This window comes from Cygnus atratus, chromosome 5, assembly GCF_013377495.2.
Source record: "Cygnus atratus isolate AKBS03 ecotype Queensland, Australia chromosome 5, CAtr_DNAZoo_HiC_assembly, whole genome shotgun sequence".
NCBI classification, from domain to species: domain Eukaryota; kingdom Metazoa; phylum Chordata; class Aves; order Anseriformes; family Anatidae; genus Cygnus; species Cygnus atratus.
Window position 1 is genome coordinate 35,080,001 of NC_066366.1, and position 19,053 is coordinate 35,099,053.

At 43.0% G+C, this 19,053-nt stretch overlaps 1 protein-coding gene across 1 annotated transcript; it reads right to left on the bottom strand.

Annotated features, from left to right (window-relative positions):
* Positions 1 to 11,495: 11,495 nt before the first annotated feature.
* GATD1 (glutamine amidotransferase class 1 domain containing 1) lies at positions 11,496 to 19,053 on the bottom strand. The gene is made up of 8 exons (XM_035539856.2): positions 18,923 to 19,053; positions 18,501 to 18,577; positions 18,011 to 18,116; positions 17,430 to 17,537; positions 16,915 to 17,009; positions 14,565 to 14,658; positions 12,625 to 12,736; positions 11,496 to 12,193 (listed from the first exon to the last, which is right to left on the bottom strand). Exons 1-8 carry the CDS (start codon positions 19,017 to 19,019, stop codon positions 12,190 to 12,192), a joined length of 693 nt encoding a protein of 230 aa, XP_035395749.1. The 5' UTR covers positions 19,020 to 19,053; the 3' UTR covers positions 11,496 to 12,189.

Consider the following 19,053-nt stretch of genomic DNA (forward strand, 5'->3'; position numbering starts at 1 on the left):
GAGACTTCCTGCACTGCAACACATTGAGATGCTGAGGCTTCCTTACTCCAGAAAAGCAGAAACTTGAAGTGCATTATAGGCAGTGAGACTCACTAGGTGAGGATCTGCTCCAGCGTTGGATGAACAGATCCACTGGTCCCAGTAAAGCCCTGCCATTTTGCCCAGTAAGCTTTGATTTGGTCGGCAGCTAACAAATCCTAATGCTCAGGCTCAGTGAGCTAACAGACGCTCCAGACTCATCAGACATAGCTGTGTTTCCACAAGGGCTGGACCATCAGCAAGAAGTGTGCATAAACATAAACCACACAGGACTTGCATTTGTCATCTCAGCTTTCACAGCAGGTTCCAGATGTTCTCCAGCAGCCTGGTGGTCACACGCTGCTACAAGCAGCCAGGAAACAGCTCAGGGGAGAGCGGATGCTTACACAGGGAAAAAGCTGGGAAAGCAGAGAGGAACCTTTCCAGTGGCTCATCACAGCACCCTACAGATCGCTCACCAACATCGGCGAGGTCTCTGAAAGGCAAAAGCCTCCCCATGGGTGTGCAGGCTGTACATCACATTTCCAAACTACGCCATGGAAAGCAGCACGGTCAGAATTAGGACCAACATACCACCTGGAAGGCTCCATGCTGCTGTGCTGGTACAACCTCAACACCAACGTGATGCTTTCCCTGCCCTCTGCCAGCAAGTAATTGTGAATACATCTCTCAGCTGCATCACCAAGAGCAGATTTCCCCTCTCCAGACAGATAAAGGTTCCCAGAAGTGGACAGTGTTCCTGCTGTTAGGGAGCATCACATTAATTCTTCTCATGCCATTGTCAGGTATTTTTATATTACTGAAGGATTGCTTCTCACTATTCCATTACCGAAGATGGGATTTGCAGGGCTATGAACTGCACTTCCAGGCTCCCAGTGCCAGAAACAGAAACCAGTGCAACAGTTCTATGCCATGGGAAAAGTAACCACTCCCCAAGCTCTTCTACTTAGATTTGGAAGATTTCCCACCTGAGGTAAGGCACAGCTTTCAGTGCTGTTGCCCAAGCTTTGATTTGAAGCAAGAGGCTGCTTTTGCCTCTGTTGCTTCTGAGGTAGCCCTGAAGCAGCTTAAATGGGAGCCTCAAAGCAGAGAACAGCATCTCAGTCACTGCTCTACTACACCAGCCTCGGCAGAAGTCTCCCTCCAGCTCCAAAATTCCCTTGGAAGGGGTGTCTGATTTAGCAGGTCAGATAACTGGGAGATTTGGATGAAATTCCTGGCTCTGCCATAGCCTCCCTGAGTGACTTGACAGGAAGAGCTGGCTACCTCCTTGTCCCATTTCCTTGTCTCTAAGACAGCAGGAGTGCTGGCTTTCCAAACCTTTATTAGACTATTTAAGCTGTCAGCCCTTCAAACTGAGACCACAGGCAGTCAGACAGCACATGGGATCGCTGGTTATTACCCTGTCATACAGCTCTTAGACATGAGACAGAAAGCATCATTAAATTTTTCAAGTGATCCCAGACCCTCAGACCAGGACTCACAGCAAATAAAGAATGGGCCTTAGCAATAGCAGGAGAGCACACTTATTGCATTTATTAACTTATTGTTAAATGCAGTCTTCAGCTCAAGTGCTTTTTGGAAGCCAATTAAACTTCCGACAAGCTTGTGGATCAGGTGGCTGAGCATCCTTTGGGATGAGACTTACCCACTCAGAGCTGCTTACTGCTCTCTACATAAGGAAAGGCACATTTTACAGTTGATCCTGAAGATTTCTTCCTGCACATTCATGTACCATAAACTAATAAAACACATAAGGTACATGGGTCTATCCTGTCCCTGAAAGATTCTACAATTAAAAAAAATATATATATATAAATCAAGATCTATGCCAAAACATAAATAAAAAAACAGAAGGATGATGGCAGGCAGCATCCCTGATGCGGGGAAGAACAAGAGCCAAGGTTCCACCACACACACAGAGCCGGCCTCAGGCACCACTGGAACATTACCTGCAGCCTATCCACCAGGAGCCAAGCAAATTGATATAAGTGGGATAAAGTTCATCACTGAGACAGGGCTACGACAATCCAGCAAAACCCCTCGTTGCCTCTGTACTTTATGTGGCAACAGAACTCAGATTTCCTCTCTACTGGGGGAGATCTTCCAGTGGCTCTGGGTCTACCAGTCCCTTACCTGGGGTCATGCAGAGACACAGTCATCAGTGCCTCAGCTGCCCACACCTAGAGCCATGAAATGGATTGAGCTGAGCTTACACTTCCCCCATACCAGCTCTCCCAAACATATAAGGGACATGATACATGAGATATGCTCACAGCACAGCAAAGTTCTGCCTCTGAGGAAGCCACGGGACGTGCTGTCCCTTGATAAACCTACAGGATCCCAGGTCCTCCAAGGTTTCAACTGCTGGAAAACCCAAGGAAATGAGAAACAACAGTGACAGCAATCCAAAAAATATTAATATTGTGCTGCTCTCCTAAAGGAATCTCCACAAATAATTCCGTGGAGGACAGCAGTGACAGGGCACGTGAGGTGCAGGGGTTCTCAGGCAGGCTTGGCCTCATCAGTGTCTGTCTAAAGGCACACGTAGTGATCCTGATGGATGTTTTGTTGGCTATTTCTTTAACCAGTTTATACTTTAGCTGCTTTTCGTAGATGTTCTGCTTCATGTGTTGATGTTTCACACCACAGATTTGAAATATGGTTTAAGTCATTGTCATTAATGACTTTAGGGAATGCCAGAGCAGAGCTTTTATGGAAAAAAAAAAAAAAAAAAAAAGAGGATGTCGAGTTGAGGTTTAAAGTCAACCATGGACATTTCCCTGAATAAAATTATGAAGCAGGGCTAAAAGGAAAGCTGAATAACCCTGCATCATCTGAAACAGGAGGAAAAAAAAAAACAACAGCTCACCTCCCTGTTCCAGCTGCTCAGCCCAGCAGGTATTGCAGGCATAGTGGTGAAACCACGGCAGGTGGGTACTGGTGCACTAACACATGCTTCTGTGCACTTCTTGGTGTAGGACAATGAGCACCAGAGCTGCCAGCTCTCGCTGACAGTCATTATTGAAAGCAATCAGATAAGGTAACATCAGCAGCAGACTCCAGAAAATTGATTCCAGAAGGCACCTCATGAAGGCGTACAGAACATTCCTCCCATAAACAGATTTCCTCTCTCAGGACTGAAATCAAATTGAGTGCTAATCACTAGTATACAGCCCCAGGCATTTCCTGGCAGCAGGTTGGTTCAAGCCACTATCACGGACACTCAAATCCCCAGCACACCAGCTCTGAGCAAGGAAGCAGTTTTAGGGCAGCAATTAGCTAGGGACAAGATGCTGCATTGCACTCAGCAGTAAAACTGCAAGCTGCTGGGCTCTCAGCTCCCACAGAGGGCTTTTGCTCTCTGCCAGGACTGCTTCTCAAGCTACAGGGAAATTAGAGATAAAATTGATTACTTTTTGAAGATTTACTGAGGGAACAGGAAGGGCTTTACCTTTACACCAGTTGCTAGAAATCAGCTCCTAACTACACCAACACTCCCTTTCTTCCCCACTCCTCCTCCCAGTTCAGATCACATCTGTGTCCAGTACTCTTTGTCAGACTACTGAACCAAATTATTTCCCAACTTCAAACCATTTCCTAGGCAGAGTGAGGCATGGGAGGCGGGGGGGAATCATCTATTATCTCCTTCCCTGCTTCCCATTTGTCATAAGGAAACATTTCTTCCTATTCCTTTAAAAAACATGAATTTACTTCAGCCACACAATAAGGAAAGAAACATTTACAGATCTCTGCACTACATGTAAAGCTGTAGGTTGGTTCCCTGCTGCCCCTCAACAGCAGGGTGGGCAATTTCTGCTGAAACCCAAAACAACTGCCTGCTCCTCTGAGCTGCAGCAAGAACAGCCAGATCAGGACTGGAAACATTCATAATAAGATCAAGCAGCTGAGTTTGGCTATCTTCCAGTTCCAAACCACAAATGAGGTCTTAACAGTAGTAATCATGAATCATAGCATCTTTTGGGATGTAAGTGACCTTTAAGGATCATCTAGTCTAACTACTAGACCGTCTGTGGCAGGGTCACCTCCCACCACACCAGGTTACCCAAAGCCTCATCCAGCCTGGCCTTGAGCACTTCCAGGGATGGGGCATCCACAGCTTCTCTGAGCTCCCATCTCATCACCCTCAGACTAAAGAGAAGAACAGTAACAGTAATTTCCCCACACACACACACCTGAGAGTGTTACTCAAGGAAAAAAAAATATTACTACCCTTTAAAATGCAGCTCAGGTCATAGGACCCCATTAACACACATCCAGAAGCAGCAAGATCAGACATCTCCAAGCTCAGACACAGATGAGACTGTGTTTGCCTTCACATAAAAGCACGGGGCAGAACCCAAGGAAACAGATTTTGTAAAGTTATCCTCTAGCCCAGTGGGCCTTGTACGTGACTTCACAGCCTGGAGGTAAAACACATTTTGCAAAAAACCTGGATAAGTCCCTCAGCCTGGTTCAACCTGAGTTTAAAAGACAGGGTCTGAAACGTCTAGAGCAGTAGCCTATGCAAAGCTGGAAGATAAAGCACAAAACAGAAGCGCAGCACTTTCTGTAGGTAGCTCAGATTGTTTCACAATAGCCCCTTTCACCTGTTTCTGGAGTTTTGTTAAATTTCTCAATAACTTAATTGTGGAAACACCCACTCCTCATTTCCCAACCAAAGCAACACAGCTCTTGGGAGGGGAAGGGGAAAAAAAAACAAACAAACAAAAAAACAACCACAGATAATTAATAGCATGCCACCCCCCTTGCACTTAACTCACATCAAGCCATAACTAGAAGACCACAAACAATTATTTTAAGACCAAAAACATATATTCAACCCTCCACCCTAAACCAGTTCAAGATCTTCACATCCTTCTTCCAGCTTTGTTTAGTCTATAGGCTAATCTCACCTCAAGACACACAGAAACCATAAGCATGAGTTCAGGAAAGAAAGGATTTATAAAAATTACAAACTGCAGAGGGAAAGGAGCACATGTTGCCCTACTCTAACTGCTGCTTTTTCCCCCCAAAGTTCTCCAGAACTGCCCTCCTACATACAACTTGAGTGCCTGGGGCCATGATAGGGACACTGCAAGGTGTCTCTACATGCTTGAGGAGGAACTTGGTTCCACTTTCTGCAAGAAATACCCCTTCTTCCTCCTGGGCGAGGCAAGTGCCCTGTGCCCTCACACTACCAGCAGAGCCACAGGACATGGAACCTTGTGCAGCTGAGGGAGAGCTGCCCAGGGCCAGCATCAGTATTCAGGCACTTACAATTGCTCAAAAGACAGTAATTGCAGTAGCAGGGGAAGAGAAGGCAGGAAAAATGTGCACACAGAGCACCCTTGCCCTCACAATCTTTTTCAGGTTTCATTCATCTCTCCCATGGTCACATCTGAACCCAGTTTACAAACTCCTTCTAGCAACTGCCTAGGTCTCTATAACCTCATTAGATTAAGAAACTGAGGGTTGATGTCTCTCGGAAAAGCTTTTAGCTATCACAGTCATAACAACAAGCCTAGAAATGCTGAAACTCACCCTCCAGACACAGCCGGCATGGACAAAAAACGGGACAAATCCCAAAAACCAATATGCATACTTTAAAACTTGAATTAAAAATTATTAAACTTTATTAAACTGACCCAGAACCAGTGACACTTCCCAGACACATAACCCAAAACTTCCCCAAAGCCTTTGCAAACCTTTAGGGCAGTGAAGGCTCCCTTAAAAACCCGCTCTACACCTGAGCCCAATTACCAGTGTTCCCCAGATGATGGACTTCACCTGGGCTTCCCCAACCCCACACCAGAAGAGTCAGCACAAAGGGCTGAGATCAGTCTTCTGCCTGACAAAATTTTGCACTGTGCCCTCCTCCAAGTGCTTTTAGTCCAAGTGACAGAGCACCACAAACTCCACATACACGTAAGGTTGTAGTTTTCCCTGGGAGATGGTCAGGGAGAGAGACCCCATGCTTCAAACAAATAGGCATTTCTCTGGGCTGGGCTTGTCTCGAGGAGGGACAAGACAATCAACCACGCCAATAATGCAGTGATGGTGCAGAGGTTATCCTTGGGCAAATCCACATCTGCATTTATGGACACCTCCTGCAACTGCAGGGAGAATGCAAATATGCCCCACAAGTCTGATGGCATGCCAAGCTGGACAAAGCTGTACTTTCTGTCCTTCATTCCCGAACTCTGAGAGGAAAACAGTGCTGTAACTCCCTATACATGCGGGTCTGGCTCATGCAGTGGGATACTGAAAGTGTCTGTGCATAGAGATCCTGAGTCCTGGATCATTGCTGCAAGAGAAAAGCATTTGTTAAAGTTACAGAGCCTCCAACAGCAGCAGGCTTTGCTCAGGCAAGTACCTAAGCAAGGGATCTAAATGGGCATTTTAAGCTTTTATTTTCACTGTAGTTCTTAGGCAGGGAAATAAATGGTAGAAATATAATTAAAAAAAAAAAAAGACCCCAGTAAAAAGGAAATTTTGTGTAACAGACTGTGCAGACATTTTAGCTTCGGAGCACAGAATACAGCTGGCAAGTGAATGATTTCTGATTTGCTCACAGAATTGAAAAAAATCACATAAAATAATAAAAACCATGAGAAAATAAATTTGGGGCTTACTATAAGCAGGCTAAATGGAATTAAAAATCCAAAATTCCTTTTGTTTGGGATCAAATATAACATTTTGTCTCCCAGCTTTTTCTGCAGCCTTTAAAAATATTTGTTAGTATAAAAAGAAAATATAAAATTTAATTTCAGTGATTTTGCATCTTCTTGGATTAAAAAAAAAGACTTTCCATGCTCAGCACGATTTAGCTTCACTTTAGCCATGTGGAAGTAAAAGGATCAGGAAGCTTTGGAGGTACAAGCCAGCTGAAGCAGCAACTTAAAGGGCAAAATGCAAGAAGACACTACTGAGCTCTGAGGAGCCTTAGAGTATGATTTTTTACCTTACAATATTATCCTATCCAATATTTTTATATGGATTTGGCTACTTTTATAGTAGAAAATGATAGAACAGAGATTTGGCTGCACAACTCTTTCTGCTTAGACCAACGTACATGCAGAGGCTCCCCCAGGGATACCCAAATTCATCTTGAAACTGAGGTACACTGAGTAGGTTTTTCCTCCTGACAATTTCTCCTTAGGTAACACTAATGATAGTCTCAAAAACAAACAAACAAACAAAAAGTATTCTTCTTACTTTTGTTTCTCCTTTCATTCTCTGTTTGTATATTTTTCATAAAATTAATTACATATAGCTCATGAATTTGCTTTATCTGTATTGCGTGCCTTCATTAGCAGGTGAAATCATCTGTTACCATGAAAGCTTCTCTCTGCGAGGCAGGGTCTGCAAACTTTCATGATTTCCCAGCTGACACCTAGAGGCCAGGCCGGTGCTTCTGCTCCGTCTTCCTTCTGGTCCAGAAAAGCTGTGCTGTAACATACGATGGGATGGGCTCAGAAGGGACATACCCCATGGAACTGATAGCTGAGGATTTCCCAAGGAAAGTATCGATGGCCAGGCCTTAGATGCAGGAGATTCACCCATACAATGCCTCAGGAGCAGAACGGAGGGAGGCTAACACTCCTCTGTTCCTCTGCAGTTCACTCTAACAGGCAAATGCATCCCCAAGTACATTTGGTTTGCGTGTCACATCAATTGACAATCTCAGGCCTACAAGCAAGAGGAGAAAAGCTGTGCATAAAAGCAAAAAAACACAGAAGCCTGCTTTTATATAAGGAAATACTGCCAAGGCTGTGGGGGAAAAAATCAGCCCTTTAATAGGCCAGCTACAGGATCCTGGGAAGTTTATTTATTAAAGTAGCTGAAATAGAAAACTCCGTGTTACTAACATTATTAGTTATGAACAAGAGGCTTCAAAATAGTCTAACAGATATACATCTCTAACACTCATAGAATCATAGAATATCCTGAGTTGGGAGGGACCCATAAGGATCGAGTCCAACTCCTTAAGAAAAGCCGGAATGGTCTGACTGCAGGTCCATTTAGCTCAGCATCCTGCCTCCAAACACGGCCAGTAGCTGCTGAGGAAGCTCTACAGAGCAAAGAGAACACCTTTGTGCTTTTCTTCCCGGTGGAAAAGGCAGTGGAGGACTGCTCCTTTGGGATCAGAAGACCTGCATTTCTTCTGAAATCAAAACTGAGCAGCAGGGCCTGCAGGTGACCCCGCCAGGCTTCTGTGTTCTGTGTGGCCACTGCACCAGTCAGGGTGAGGGCTGTCAAGGGCCACGGCAGGCCCTGCTGCTCAGTTTTGATATCAGCATAATGGAACAAAGCTTATGATCTAACCTGTACAATTTTGGTTTTGCTTTACCCCTGGGGTCTAACTTATAGTCTGGGATCAGATGCGTTTGGATCATGCAGAGTACCTGCAAAGGGTCTGTGACTTGTCTTGGAAAGTTCACACAATCGCAGCACCCTCCTGACAAAATTGCCTTAGGAGATGTAGCATTTCTAGAAAGCAGAGGGGACACTTGCCTTGCTACAAACTGCACCACCCAGTTGCAGCCTGATGCTCAGCCTGGCATCCCGTTGCACTGATGACCGGGGATGTTGTGCACAAGGAAGAAATTCAGCCTCATCTCTGCAGCGCCCTCGCAGCACAAGCCCTGTTCCCTCATTCTCAGGGATACATGGCTCCAGTTTTGCTGGAGTTTGATCTAGGAGATCAAGGGGCCAGAGCAAACCCACAAGCAGACCGAAGGAGCTCCTCAGACTCACCTTAGGTGGCAGCACAGCTGTTTAAATCTTACTCAATTGACCAAGATTAGACATGAGCAACTTGAAAGAATTGGATACAATTTGGAGTTGGCCCTTGGCTTTACATAAAGAAAAAAGGCAAGGTGGAGAAAAATGGAGAAAAAGTGTTTAGCAACAGCCTGTTCCACGTGGGGATAAGTCCTAGCAAGGAAAGCATGGAGGGTAGCATTAATGAACGAGGCACCGGAAGATGACAACTATTGAGGCTTTCATGACAAGAAGGATTTGTAACTATGCCACCCTCATCCTCCTAAGAAAGGAAGGAGCATGGGGCAGCAGACCCTCTGGTTATAAATTAGTAGAGAGCCACAGGTACAGCTTGCTGCATATAGATTAATGTATAATCCAGCATTAACATGCATTTCATGCTAGCGTAGTGCTGGGTAGCGTCGCAGCTTTTTGCCTCTCTTTCAGCTGTATGCCACTTGCCCAGCCCAGGTACACAGACTGGGAACTGACAAGAGGAAAGTAACATTTTTGTACTTGGTGTTTGGGGATGGAGCTTGCTGGTGGCAGAGGAGGAATGTGAAGGTTTGTGTGGAGCAGCACCACCACCTTGTGGGAGGCTGCAACATCCCAGGCAGTCCTTTCCACCGTTCATGTCTAGCGTGACATTAAACAGCTACACATTTTCTACTTCAATTCCATCTTTCCCCCATCTTTAGAAAAAAAAAAAAAAAGCTCAGTTGGAAGGGACCTACAAAGATCATCCTATGCCAACCACCTGACCTCTTCAGGACTACCCAAAACTTAAAGCATATTATTGAGGGCATCATCCAAGAGCCTCTTGAACGCTGACAGGAATTACGCCTCTCTAGGAAGCCTGTTCCAGTATTTGACCACTCTCACAGTAAAGAAATTTTGCTTCATATCCATCCTGACCAGCACCTCCCTCTCCACCTCCACTCCTCAGAAAGCTGCAGAGAGCAATGAGGTCTCCTCTGAGCCTCCTTTTCTGCAGACTGGAGGATTCAAATGTCCTCAGAGGTCATGCCTTCTGGCCCTATTACCAGCTTTGTTGCCCTCCTCTGCACACTTTCAAGGACCTTAACATCTTTTTTTTACATTGTGGAGCCCAGAAGCACACACACTGTTTATGGTGAGGCCATGCCACTGTTAAACACAGCAAAAAAAATAATTTTTTCCAATCCTTGGCTAAAATTGGTCACATCATTTGTTTACGTTCTCATACAATCATTGCTGCTAATTGTTCACCATTTCTCAATGAAATCGCAGAAGATGACTATGCTATCCCACCACCCACATGACAGGGGTGTTTTTATCAAAATCATTCTGTTTTGGTAGAAGCTGAGCCACATCCATGCAGCCAGTATCCTTCCTTCCTCACCATCCCCCCTTAGAAAACTGTAGACACAGGAGTACACACATCCCCTCTCCAGCCACTTTCTGCTGGATTGCACTTGGATCATGCAATTCTTCCTCTTTTTCAGAAGGCAGCTTCAACACCAGGGACCATTTAGATTGAGGAGATGCACATGTAGAAGAATGAAAATAGACACCACCTCTTCCATATGTTCTCGCATGGCAAGAAGGAAGCATTGCAAAAATCTAAAGGCAATGTACTTTGTACTTCAGTGTACTTCCTGATATTGGCACAAACAAGGCAATTTCAACAGGTCCTGGCTGCTAGGAAAGAACGATACAATGGAATTGATCAGAGCCTGCAGTGGTCTGAACACTGCTTCTTCACCTGGCAGCTTCTTGATGAGACTGGACAGAAATTTTATTAAGAAAACAGGACACAGGGTAGTCAGGACAGATGGTAGTCACCAGTATTCCATTTTTACAGGTAAGCAATGAAAGGTGTAATGATTTTGGCAAAGGTGCATGGAAGCAGTCTGAAAGGTACCAGAGACATGTAGCTTCTCAGTTTCTCCTGGAAAGATTTTCTTTGCAGCTGCAGTCAGGGGCTAGATGAAGAGGGGCAAAGCTCTCATCTTAGGAGCGACAGAAGTTGCACCCTACCTCCTCTAGGATCCTGAAAACCTGACTCCAGCCCCTGTTAAGCTCCCTACACAGAAGCTCAGGCAATCTATGTTGGGGAGCTTCACTTATTTAAATAAAATATCTGGGGACAAGGTCTCCTTGCTGTAGCTTTGGCAATGTTCAAGGTAAATTTACCTTGAACATTGCAAATACTTCTGCAATACAAATACAAAAAAGTTTTCCACATCATTTCACCACACAGCCCACTGGAAATCCAGATGGAAATTATGTCCTGGTGGTGACAGAGGTTAAATCCCTGAGAAGGCTTGTCAGAAACAAAGATTTAAGCTACCAGATCTACAAATATTCTTATGCATGTTCCTTTCCATGCTCAACTTCAAGTCACACCTGCCGCTCAGAAAGAAAGCCAGATTTGATCTGTTTGTTGCTCACAAGATGTGATCCATATTATCTACTACACTTTTTCCTTTGTCCATAAAATTCCAGCAACAACTGCAATGTACTTGCCAGAGAGAAATATTTCAACCATTGAAAAGAACAAAAAATGTAACACGCCACAAAGCAGAACAGCTAACAGAAGACCATTTAAAAAATCAAGCTGAGATGACATTTTAAACAAGCCCATTAATGTGAACATACAAGGCAACAAAACAAGGACACGTCATGCCAACAGTAGCACTACAGCAAAATGTCTTCAAACAAATGACTCTGCTTTATTCAGTTTAGCTATACATTTTGCATTCCATTCTAAGGATACATGAACATCACAGATATTTAAAGTTCGGACAGTAACTGTGACCTAGCAACAGAAAGGTAAGAACACATGAAATTGCATTTCACTGAAGCACTAGATGTAGACTTTTATATTTGAACCACAAATGCCAGATGATTCCCTAATGTTCAAGTGCTCTTTGGAGTAGAATTACTAATGATCAGTATAATGCCAGCCTCGAGAAGGGTCTTCAGCTTCACCAAATCATACTCATGGCCACGGATCTTTTTTTTTTAAAAGATAGTTTCCCACAACTTTAAGTTAAGGGTCTAGAGAGAAGCAATAAAAAGATGTAGTAACACAAATGCAAGATGGTTTCATAATTGCTTCTGAAGTGTGATGCACTTCCAAGTTTTCTTATTCACAACCTTCATCCATTCAGTGTGTGCAAAACCTGACATTGCCACTTCAATGTCAGTGGCTTTATAGTCCAGGATAGAAATTTAAAGACATGTTTTATCCAGTTAACAGGCAAGAAAATCCTTTAGCCTGCTGGCTCTTCATCCATTCTGTGTGAAAAGAGACCTGCTCTTTCATTTCTTGCTGAATGAAACATCCAAACATGACATGACTTGTTAGTCCACAGCCAGGAAGGGGCTTCTAACACCCTTTCACCTGAAGGAAAGAATATTTTTGTGGTTATTAAGTGTTCTTCTGAGAAGATGAAAGACAGTCAAACAGCCAAGCTCTTACCAAAGAATAGAAATCTGTTCATTTCCGGAATCCTACAATACAGCTGACTAAATGCTAACTTGCGAAAACAAAACACAGATGTTTCTCTTAACAGAAATATTTAGCAAAGCCTACTCTGTTTTACGCTACCAGCCTCGATGGATAGCTGTGTACTTCCCAACTCATTTTTAACTTTTTAAATACTCACAAATGCTTTTTTACCAAAAAAGACTTAGACTGAACAGACAGATCAAGCAAAGACAACATGCACGTCAGCAGCCAGAGAAAAAGAATTGTCTAGGGGACAAGATTGCTGAAAGCAAAGGATGCTTTGACACTACCTGGTCTTGTTCTCATTTCCCATATGGCCTCACCTGACATTGCAAAGCATAAGAAGATTCTGGACCGCTGGAAGAGTGGAATTCTCATTCTGTCCTGTCACAAGGTGCCTGTCCAGCACAACATGTACAGCATCTGGCTTGCTGGCTACATACAAGAGGAGAAAAACAACAAGCATTATGTTAGTGGACACTATTTCAGTTTCAGTATTTCATCTCATAGAACTCTAATGCACAAGACCAGGATTTCCTGGGTGACAGACGTGCTGAACTATAATCCCAACAGACAGACAACATCAAGCCCCCAGTCCTGAATTTCAGAGGACTTTCTAGTGGTAAGACAGCAACACTGGTCCCTTAATTCAAATAACACCAGATGGGTAAATAGCATATATCAAGAGATCTTCCTAACACAAGCCTTAGAGAAAACTTAAGTTCTAATTGCCTTGTATAAACTCTTCTTATGCAAGACATCAAAGCTGTGATCATGATGCTACAGAGAACCTTCAGGAAAACACTTTATGGTCAATTATAATTCTGATGTGTTAATTGTTCAGTACTCCAAGCAGTACTTTTAGGTTACTTCATTCCAGACAGAACCCTTATTTTGTCAGTAATAACCAATTCACTTTCTCCTCCGCCCCTCCCAGCCTCTTACCGACCTAAATACAGCAAAGTCCCTTCAAACCACACATGCTTCTTTTGCTTCATTTGTCAACGCCTCTTCAGCCAAATACACGACATAACATACCACTGAAACACCAACTTTTAAACTAGGTAGTACTGAACCAATTACGCAGAAGGAGGCAGCAGCAGCTTATTCAAAAAGCATAAAGATGTCATTTTAAGCACACACAGTCTGATGGCAGCATGGACAGAAGAGGATTAAGCAAAAAGTATACATCAATTTGACAAGTGTGGCACGTCTTTTTTCTTGTCAGTGGAAAAATAGATATGCAGCATTAGGATCCTGGTTCTACACCACATATGTAATATCTAATCTAGCCACTTCAAATTGTATCAGTTCAATGGCTGGCATTATTCTGTTAAATAAAGGCTGACTTAAATACCATAGACATCTCATTAACTTTAAGTGCATACTCAAAAAACTAGCAGAATAGGAGACTAAACAGCTGCAAACCAAATAATGGTTGTAAATGCTGTAAATGGTTCTGTTCTTTAATTCTCCCCATAGCTCTTCAGTACTGAAAGACAGCAGCTTGTAAAGGGAAATTACATGTTTCCCTGCACATCCAGAAATACTCTAGAGAAAGAAGGGACATGTTTAAATGGATCTTTCCTCTCACGCAGTACAGAACTTTGTGTTTTGCAGTTTGAAAGGTAAACTTCTACATTTTTACTACTAATAAAATTAGTAGTAATGAAAAAACCTACAAAACCAGATTCACCATCAAGTATTTTATTCAAAGCTAGAGGACAACTGATCAGAATAACCAGAAGTATTCAGTATACTGCCTCTGGCTTTCAATAAGACAGATTTGCTTAAAAGAGCCAGACTCTATGACTTAACCTCTCCCACCGCAGCACATGCTCCCTGCTGTGTAGCCAGGAAGCAGCTGCAGCACACTGCCTTCATACAGACGTCTCCCTGCAGGTATGGGCTGTGTAGCTGCAGATCAGTGGAAACTCTCCTGCAGACACTCTCCCCTGCAGTATGTGTTCTGTCTTCACAGCAGGATAAGCTACCTCACGCTTATCATAGGTTAAAAAAGTATGTATGGACAGCCACATAGATAACATGCTCTACTGCACTGCCCTATTTATCCACTATGCAGTATTTCACGGCACTTATTCATCTTTTCAAATCCACTAGGGTATTCAGTTATATCTGAAATGAGAATGCAAGATTAAATATCACACCAAAGTCCTGTTCACCTGTGTAAAATGGGTATACAGACATTAACTTTCCAGCACGTGACCATGAAATGAAGTGCTGGACAATGGGGGTGACGTACCGCTAAATGTAGCTCCAGAATCTTTCACAAAGTCTTCCACAATAATGGATAAACTGGCAAAATTAGGCTGCCTTATTAGTTCATACACAGAGGGCTGAAAAAGATCAAAAATAAATAATTCTTGCTTTTATAGAAAATAAGCCAGGCAAAACTGTCATTTTTTCTGTTTCCACTACCATCCTCCCAGCTGTACATAGAAAATGCAACAGAAACAAAGCAGAAAACTAGATGACCACAGACAGCTTCTACAGACTTTCTATAGGGAGCACACTGAAGATTCCCATGTGAGAAAAAGAAAGTGACAACTCATTTTTTGCAGATCAGCTGAAGGGTTCCTGAATTCAAGCCATCAAAGAGACCTGCACTGTATACATTTGATAATTTAAACACTCTTATTTAACTAGAATAGCTAAGCAACATCTCTAAGATGTCATGTCTATGATTCTCTCTCTCCCCTCAGTTGTGAAGCTTTCCAAGAACTAACACAGCATCATACTTTGCAACTTGCACTTTTTAAATTCCACTTGATTCAATTTCCAAACTACTAGTTTGAGCTGCTTTAAAATATTCTGAGCTAGAAAGTATAAGGTGATATAAGATACTGGCCACCATAGGAATTGAATTCAATGTTATCATCATTATAGGAAAAGAAAACACCTTGCATCCACAGAACAGACAGAATTGCAAACTAATTTAAAAAAGAGATCTTGAAACACTGCTGCAGAGCTGTAATGCATCATCCCACACAGCAAGTCTGCTGGAGTACACTAGATCTTGATATCAGGAAGCATTCAATTTTTATCTCAAGATTATTTATCTCAAGATTAGTGTCCCAAATAAGAAGCTATTGCAGCTGGATATTCTCAGCATCGAGTTTGCTTACTTAACCATACCAACTGCTTTAAAGCAGAAACAAAAATATATCTGTTCCATATTTTGAAGGCACTTTGAGGTATTAGTAAAGAGAAAGCATCCCAACAGAGTCAAGGAAAAACACTGAGAACTCCTGCATCATCATACAGTGACACCAGAGACAAGTCAAGACCTTGATATAAGTGTTAGGAAACCTTCTTTCCCAGTAGCAGACAAGCCTGATCTTCAGGTCATCAACGTCTAGAGGTGCTGATATTCAAACATTCAGTCCTCAAACTGAAGACGTGTTTACTCTCAACTAAAACCTAATCTTGCAGCACTGATCATTTACCTTGAAGCTACGCATGTACCAATTTTGCAACACCACTAGCCAATATTTCTAGTACAAGTGGTTTTCAGGAAGCTACCCTGTGGATAAGCCATTCAAAACAGGATAAAAGAACATCATGTATCTGCACTGAGGTGAGTGTGGTATAGATCAGATATTTAACTACGTAGAGGGTGCAGGCCTGGGCACTGAACAGCATGCATGCAATTAACTTCATAAAAGCACAAGACCTGCTTAGATGTTCAGCACTGAAATGTACATTTGGAACATTTAGAGTGTCACTTGTGGAGTCCAAATAACATTACTCCATTACTGGGAGCTGAATATGAGAAACAGCTTAAATGAAGAGAAGAAGAATTAGAAGTATTTGGTTGACATTTTATACAGGAAGAAAAAAGCTGAATTTTACAGTTTCCAGAGCCAACTATAGCTAACCCACATCATGCCTCTTATTTAAGAAACTTCATCATAGACTGTAATACCAAATACAAGCACATCAGGACACTATGATAGCTTTTGAGTCCCATAAACTTAATTTGGGTGTAAATTTTCAACTCTAGAAGTAATACTATATAGGCTTGCATTACCTTGGTGCACAGGTGTAACTGCCCTATAAGTGGCCTGTAAGGTCAGAGATAAGGCAGTACAGTAGATAAAGCATCAGCATCTGCATACTTTGTACAAACTAGCTTTTAACTAAGAAACAGCTAAACACCTTCCTCCTCAACCCCTGAAACTTTCTCTACCCATTAAAACAAACGAGCACCTTGAGAAATAAAGTCTACCTCCAGCATTTGTGTAACAGAAAAAAGTAATTCTTAAGAGCTCTCAGCTATTAAACCAAAGAGCTGCAGCAGCCATTTCCAGCATCCTATAGACTCAAGTTTATAGAACAGTGGGAAGGAAAACATGTGACAGCTGAAGTGAGACAATCCCTTTTTGCATGGTATTGGGACCCCTTGCCAATGATAACTCTCCACACCTTGAACGTAAACTAAGCATACCAAGCTGGTAACTTACATGTGTAGGAAGTTCTAGGATAAGACCAGAAACATTGGCACCATCACCTCAAGTCACAGACCCCTGGACAGGTAGAGAGCCTCATAACAGAAAAAGACCCCACACAAGTCAGATGAAAGCTCAACCTACCCCTGTTAGACTGTATCCCTGAAAAACCCAGGATTTATCCTCATTGGTGGCACAACATAATGCTGCAACACCGTGTCCAACCGCACAGATAGGCTCTAGAGAAAAAAAAAATCAAAGCATATTTGAGAAGTTGTGAACAATCTGCAAATAGCCAAAAGCCTTGATCTACTGGGGCCTTAATGACTACTCTGATACCTCCCACATCTCACTCCTGAACCTTCAGCCCTACTGACTTGGAGGGAGCAATTTCTGCATCATTGAGGAGAGAACCTTCTTCTTACAAAGACATTCCAAAGCTACTGTTATTATTTTTATAATTTGCACAAAGATAGTACTTTTTAAGAGAAGAGAACATTTTTCTAAAATAGCTCTTCCAGTTCGGTATGCTGCAACACTCTACAACTACTATGTAAATAATTCCCCAGAACAAGTCATTGCAAGACTGTTACCTTGCAACAATAGCAAGGTAGCATGGATTACTTGATTTAATAAAATATCTAATGATGTTCACTTACTATCCTCAGTGCTGAAATGCTGCAGTATCTTAGCCAGGTACCCGCTGTTTGCAAGGTCAGTCACAGCCCCCGGACAGTTTGGAATCAGCAATGCATGGTATCTAGCACCTAGTAAGAAGGAACAGAAACTAACTGTAATACAAATTTAAAAATTGACCATAAATCCATTTCAGATTTGACAAATTTAGGACATCATCACATAAGTCACTCAAACTTCACAAACTGGAAGAACTAAGGAAACTACAAGATCCATGTGGAGTAGAGAAGAAGAGGTGGTTCTTAGAACAGAGAACACAAGTTTTTAATGAGATGTTCTTACCTACGCAAAGCTTAAAAGCACTGTCTGCTAGCTTCTACTTTAGGAAAACGTTTACTCCAAAAATTAATAATATGTAATATACTACAGAATAGTAAGAGGGAATTACCAATGTAAGATCAGTAAAAATAAACTGTACTTGCCACAGCTTCCTTTTAAAACACAAGGTTTTATGCCTTTTGTATATCCTGTAAAGACCTAACATGAAGAAGCATATTTCCCTCATAAATAGAAATGAGGCACCAGCCAACAGCGAAGACCTTACCATCAATTGACTCCAGCTTGGCAGGGTTTGCATACGACTTCATACGGAAGTCCTGTATCCAGCGCATGTTGCTCTCATTCACATCCACAAAATCAATTGACTTCCCCTAGTGGAAACATGGTTCAAAGACTGTGGTTAGTATCACTGCAGACTTCTGCTACATTTCTTAACAGATAAGAATATAGGATTTTGAGAGACTTCAGTTCTCAAAAACCTTAAGTTTTCAAGTTTTTCCATTGAAGTGATTCTCAAATACTCATCTGGCCGCTCATTGTTAAGAGCGGATACCGAACAGAGAAGTTCAGAACCATACTATGGCATGCTCACATTCAGGTTCAATATTAAGAAACCAGCAGTAAAAAGAATCGTACCTTAATCTGTAAGCAAATAAAACATCTTGAAGAAAAGAAATTAGCGTACTTCTCCCTTGTCAATTAAGGTATCAATTGGTTTCAGGCTGAAATCACAACAACTGCCCATTTTTACTTACCCCAGGAGTGGCGACTTGCAGATTAAAAGCAGAGCTGGTCAGCGTAAAGCAGTGAAGGAAGGACTGGGCTGACACACCTGGAAAACAGGAGCCCAGCGATTTAAGGACAGCACATCTGTGTTTTAGCATCCACGACACCAGCACGCTTCACCTAGCAAGGCGCAAAGACTTGGGTTTCCCTGCTCATCCTAAAAGCTCTCCAGAATTTCAGAGAGTTATTTTAAGACAAAAGCACAGCCTTCTACGGGGAGAAATAAGGATGCGAGCACCGCGTCCCTGCGGGTTGGGGTGCAGCAAGGAGGGGAAGGAGGGCAGAAGGGAAGGCGCTCGTTTCCCCCAGGCGTGCCTGGGAAGCCCAGGGAGGGGAGAGGGGGTGCGTAGCCCCCGGACGAAGAGGAGGAGGGGGCCCGGCGGCCTCTCACCGGCAGCGGCAGCGCTGGCGACGATGAGGCAGGTGGGCTTGCCGAGCCGCTCCGACATGGCGGAGCCGGGCGGCGGGGGCGGTGGCCGTCTCCTCATGCGGCCCGGCCGCGCATGCGCAGGGAGCAGAAGA

What these genes read in the sequence shown, in the direction of transcription:
- GATD1 (XM_035539856.2), bottom strand. Translation starts at nt 19,019, where the DNA reads ATGAGGAGACGGCCACCGCCCCCGCCGCCCGGCTCCGCCATGTCGGAG. An exon ending in CAAGCTGGAGTCAATTGATG is followed by an intron (nt 17,538 to 18,010) that starts GTAAGGTCTTCG and finishes CCTTCTTACTAG; the next exon opens with GTGCTAGATACCATGCATTG. An exon ending in GCATTTCAGCACTGAGGATA is followed by an intron (nt 17,010 to 17,429) that starts GTAAGTGAACAT and finishes TTTTTTCTCTAG; the next exon opens with AGCCTATCTGTGCGGTTGGA.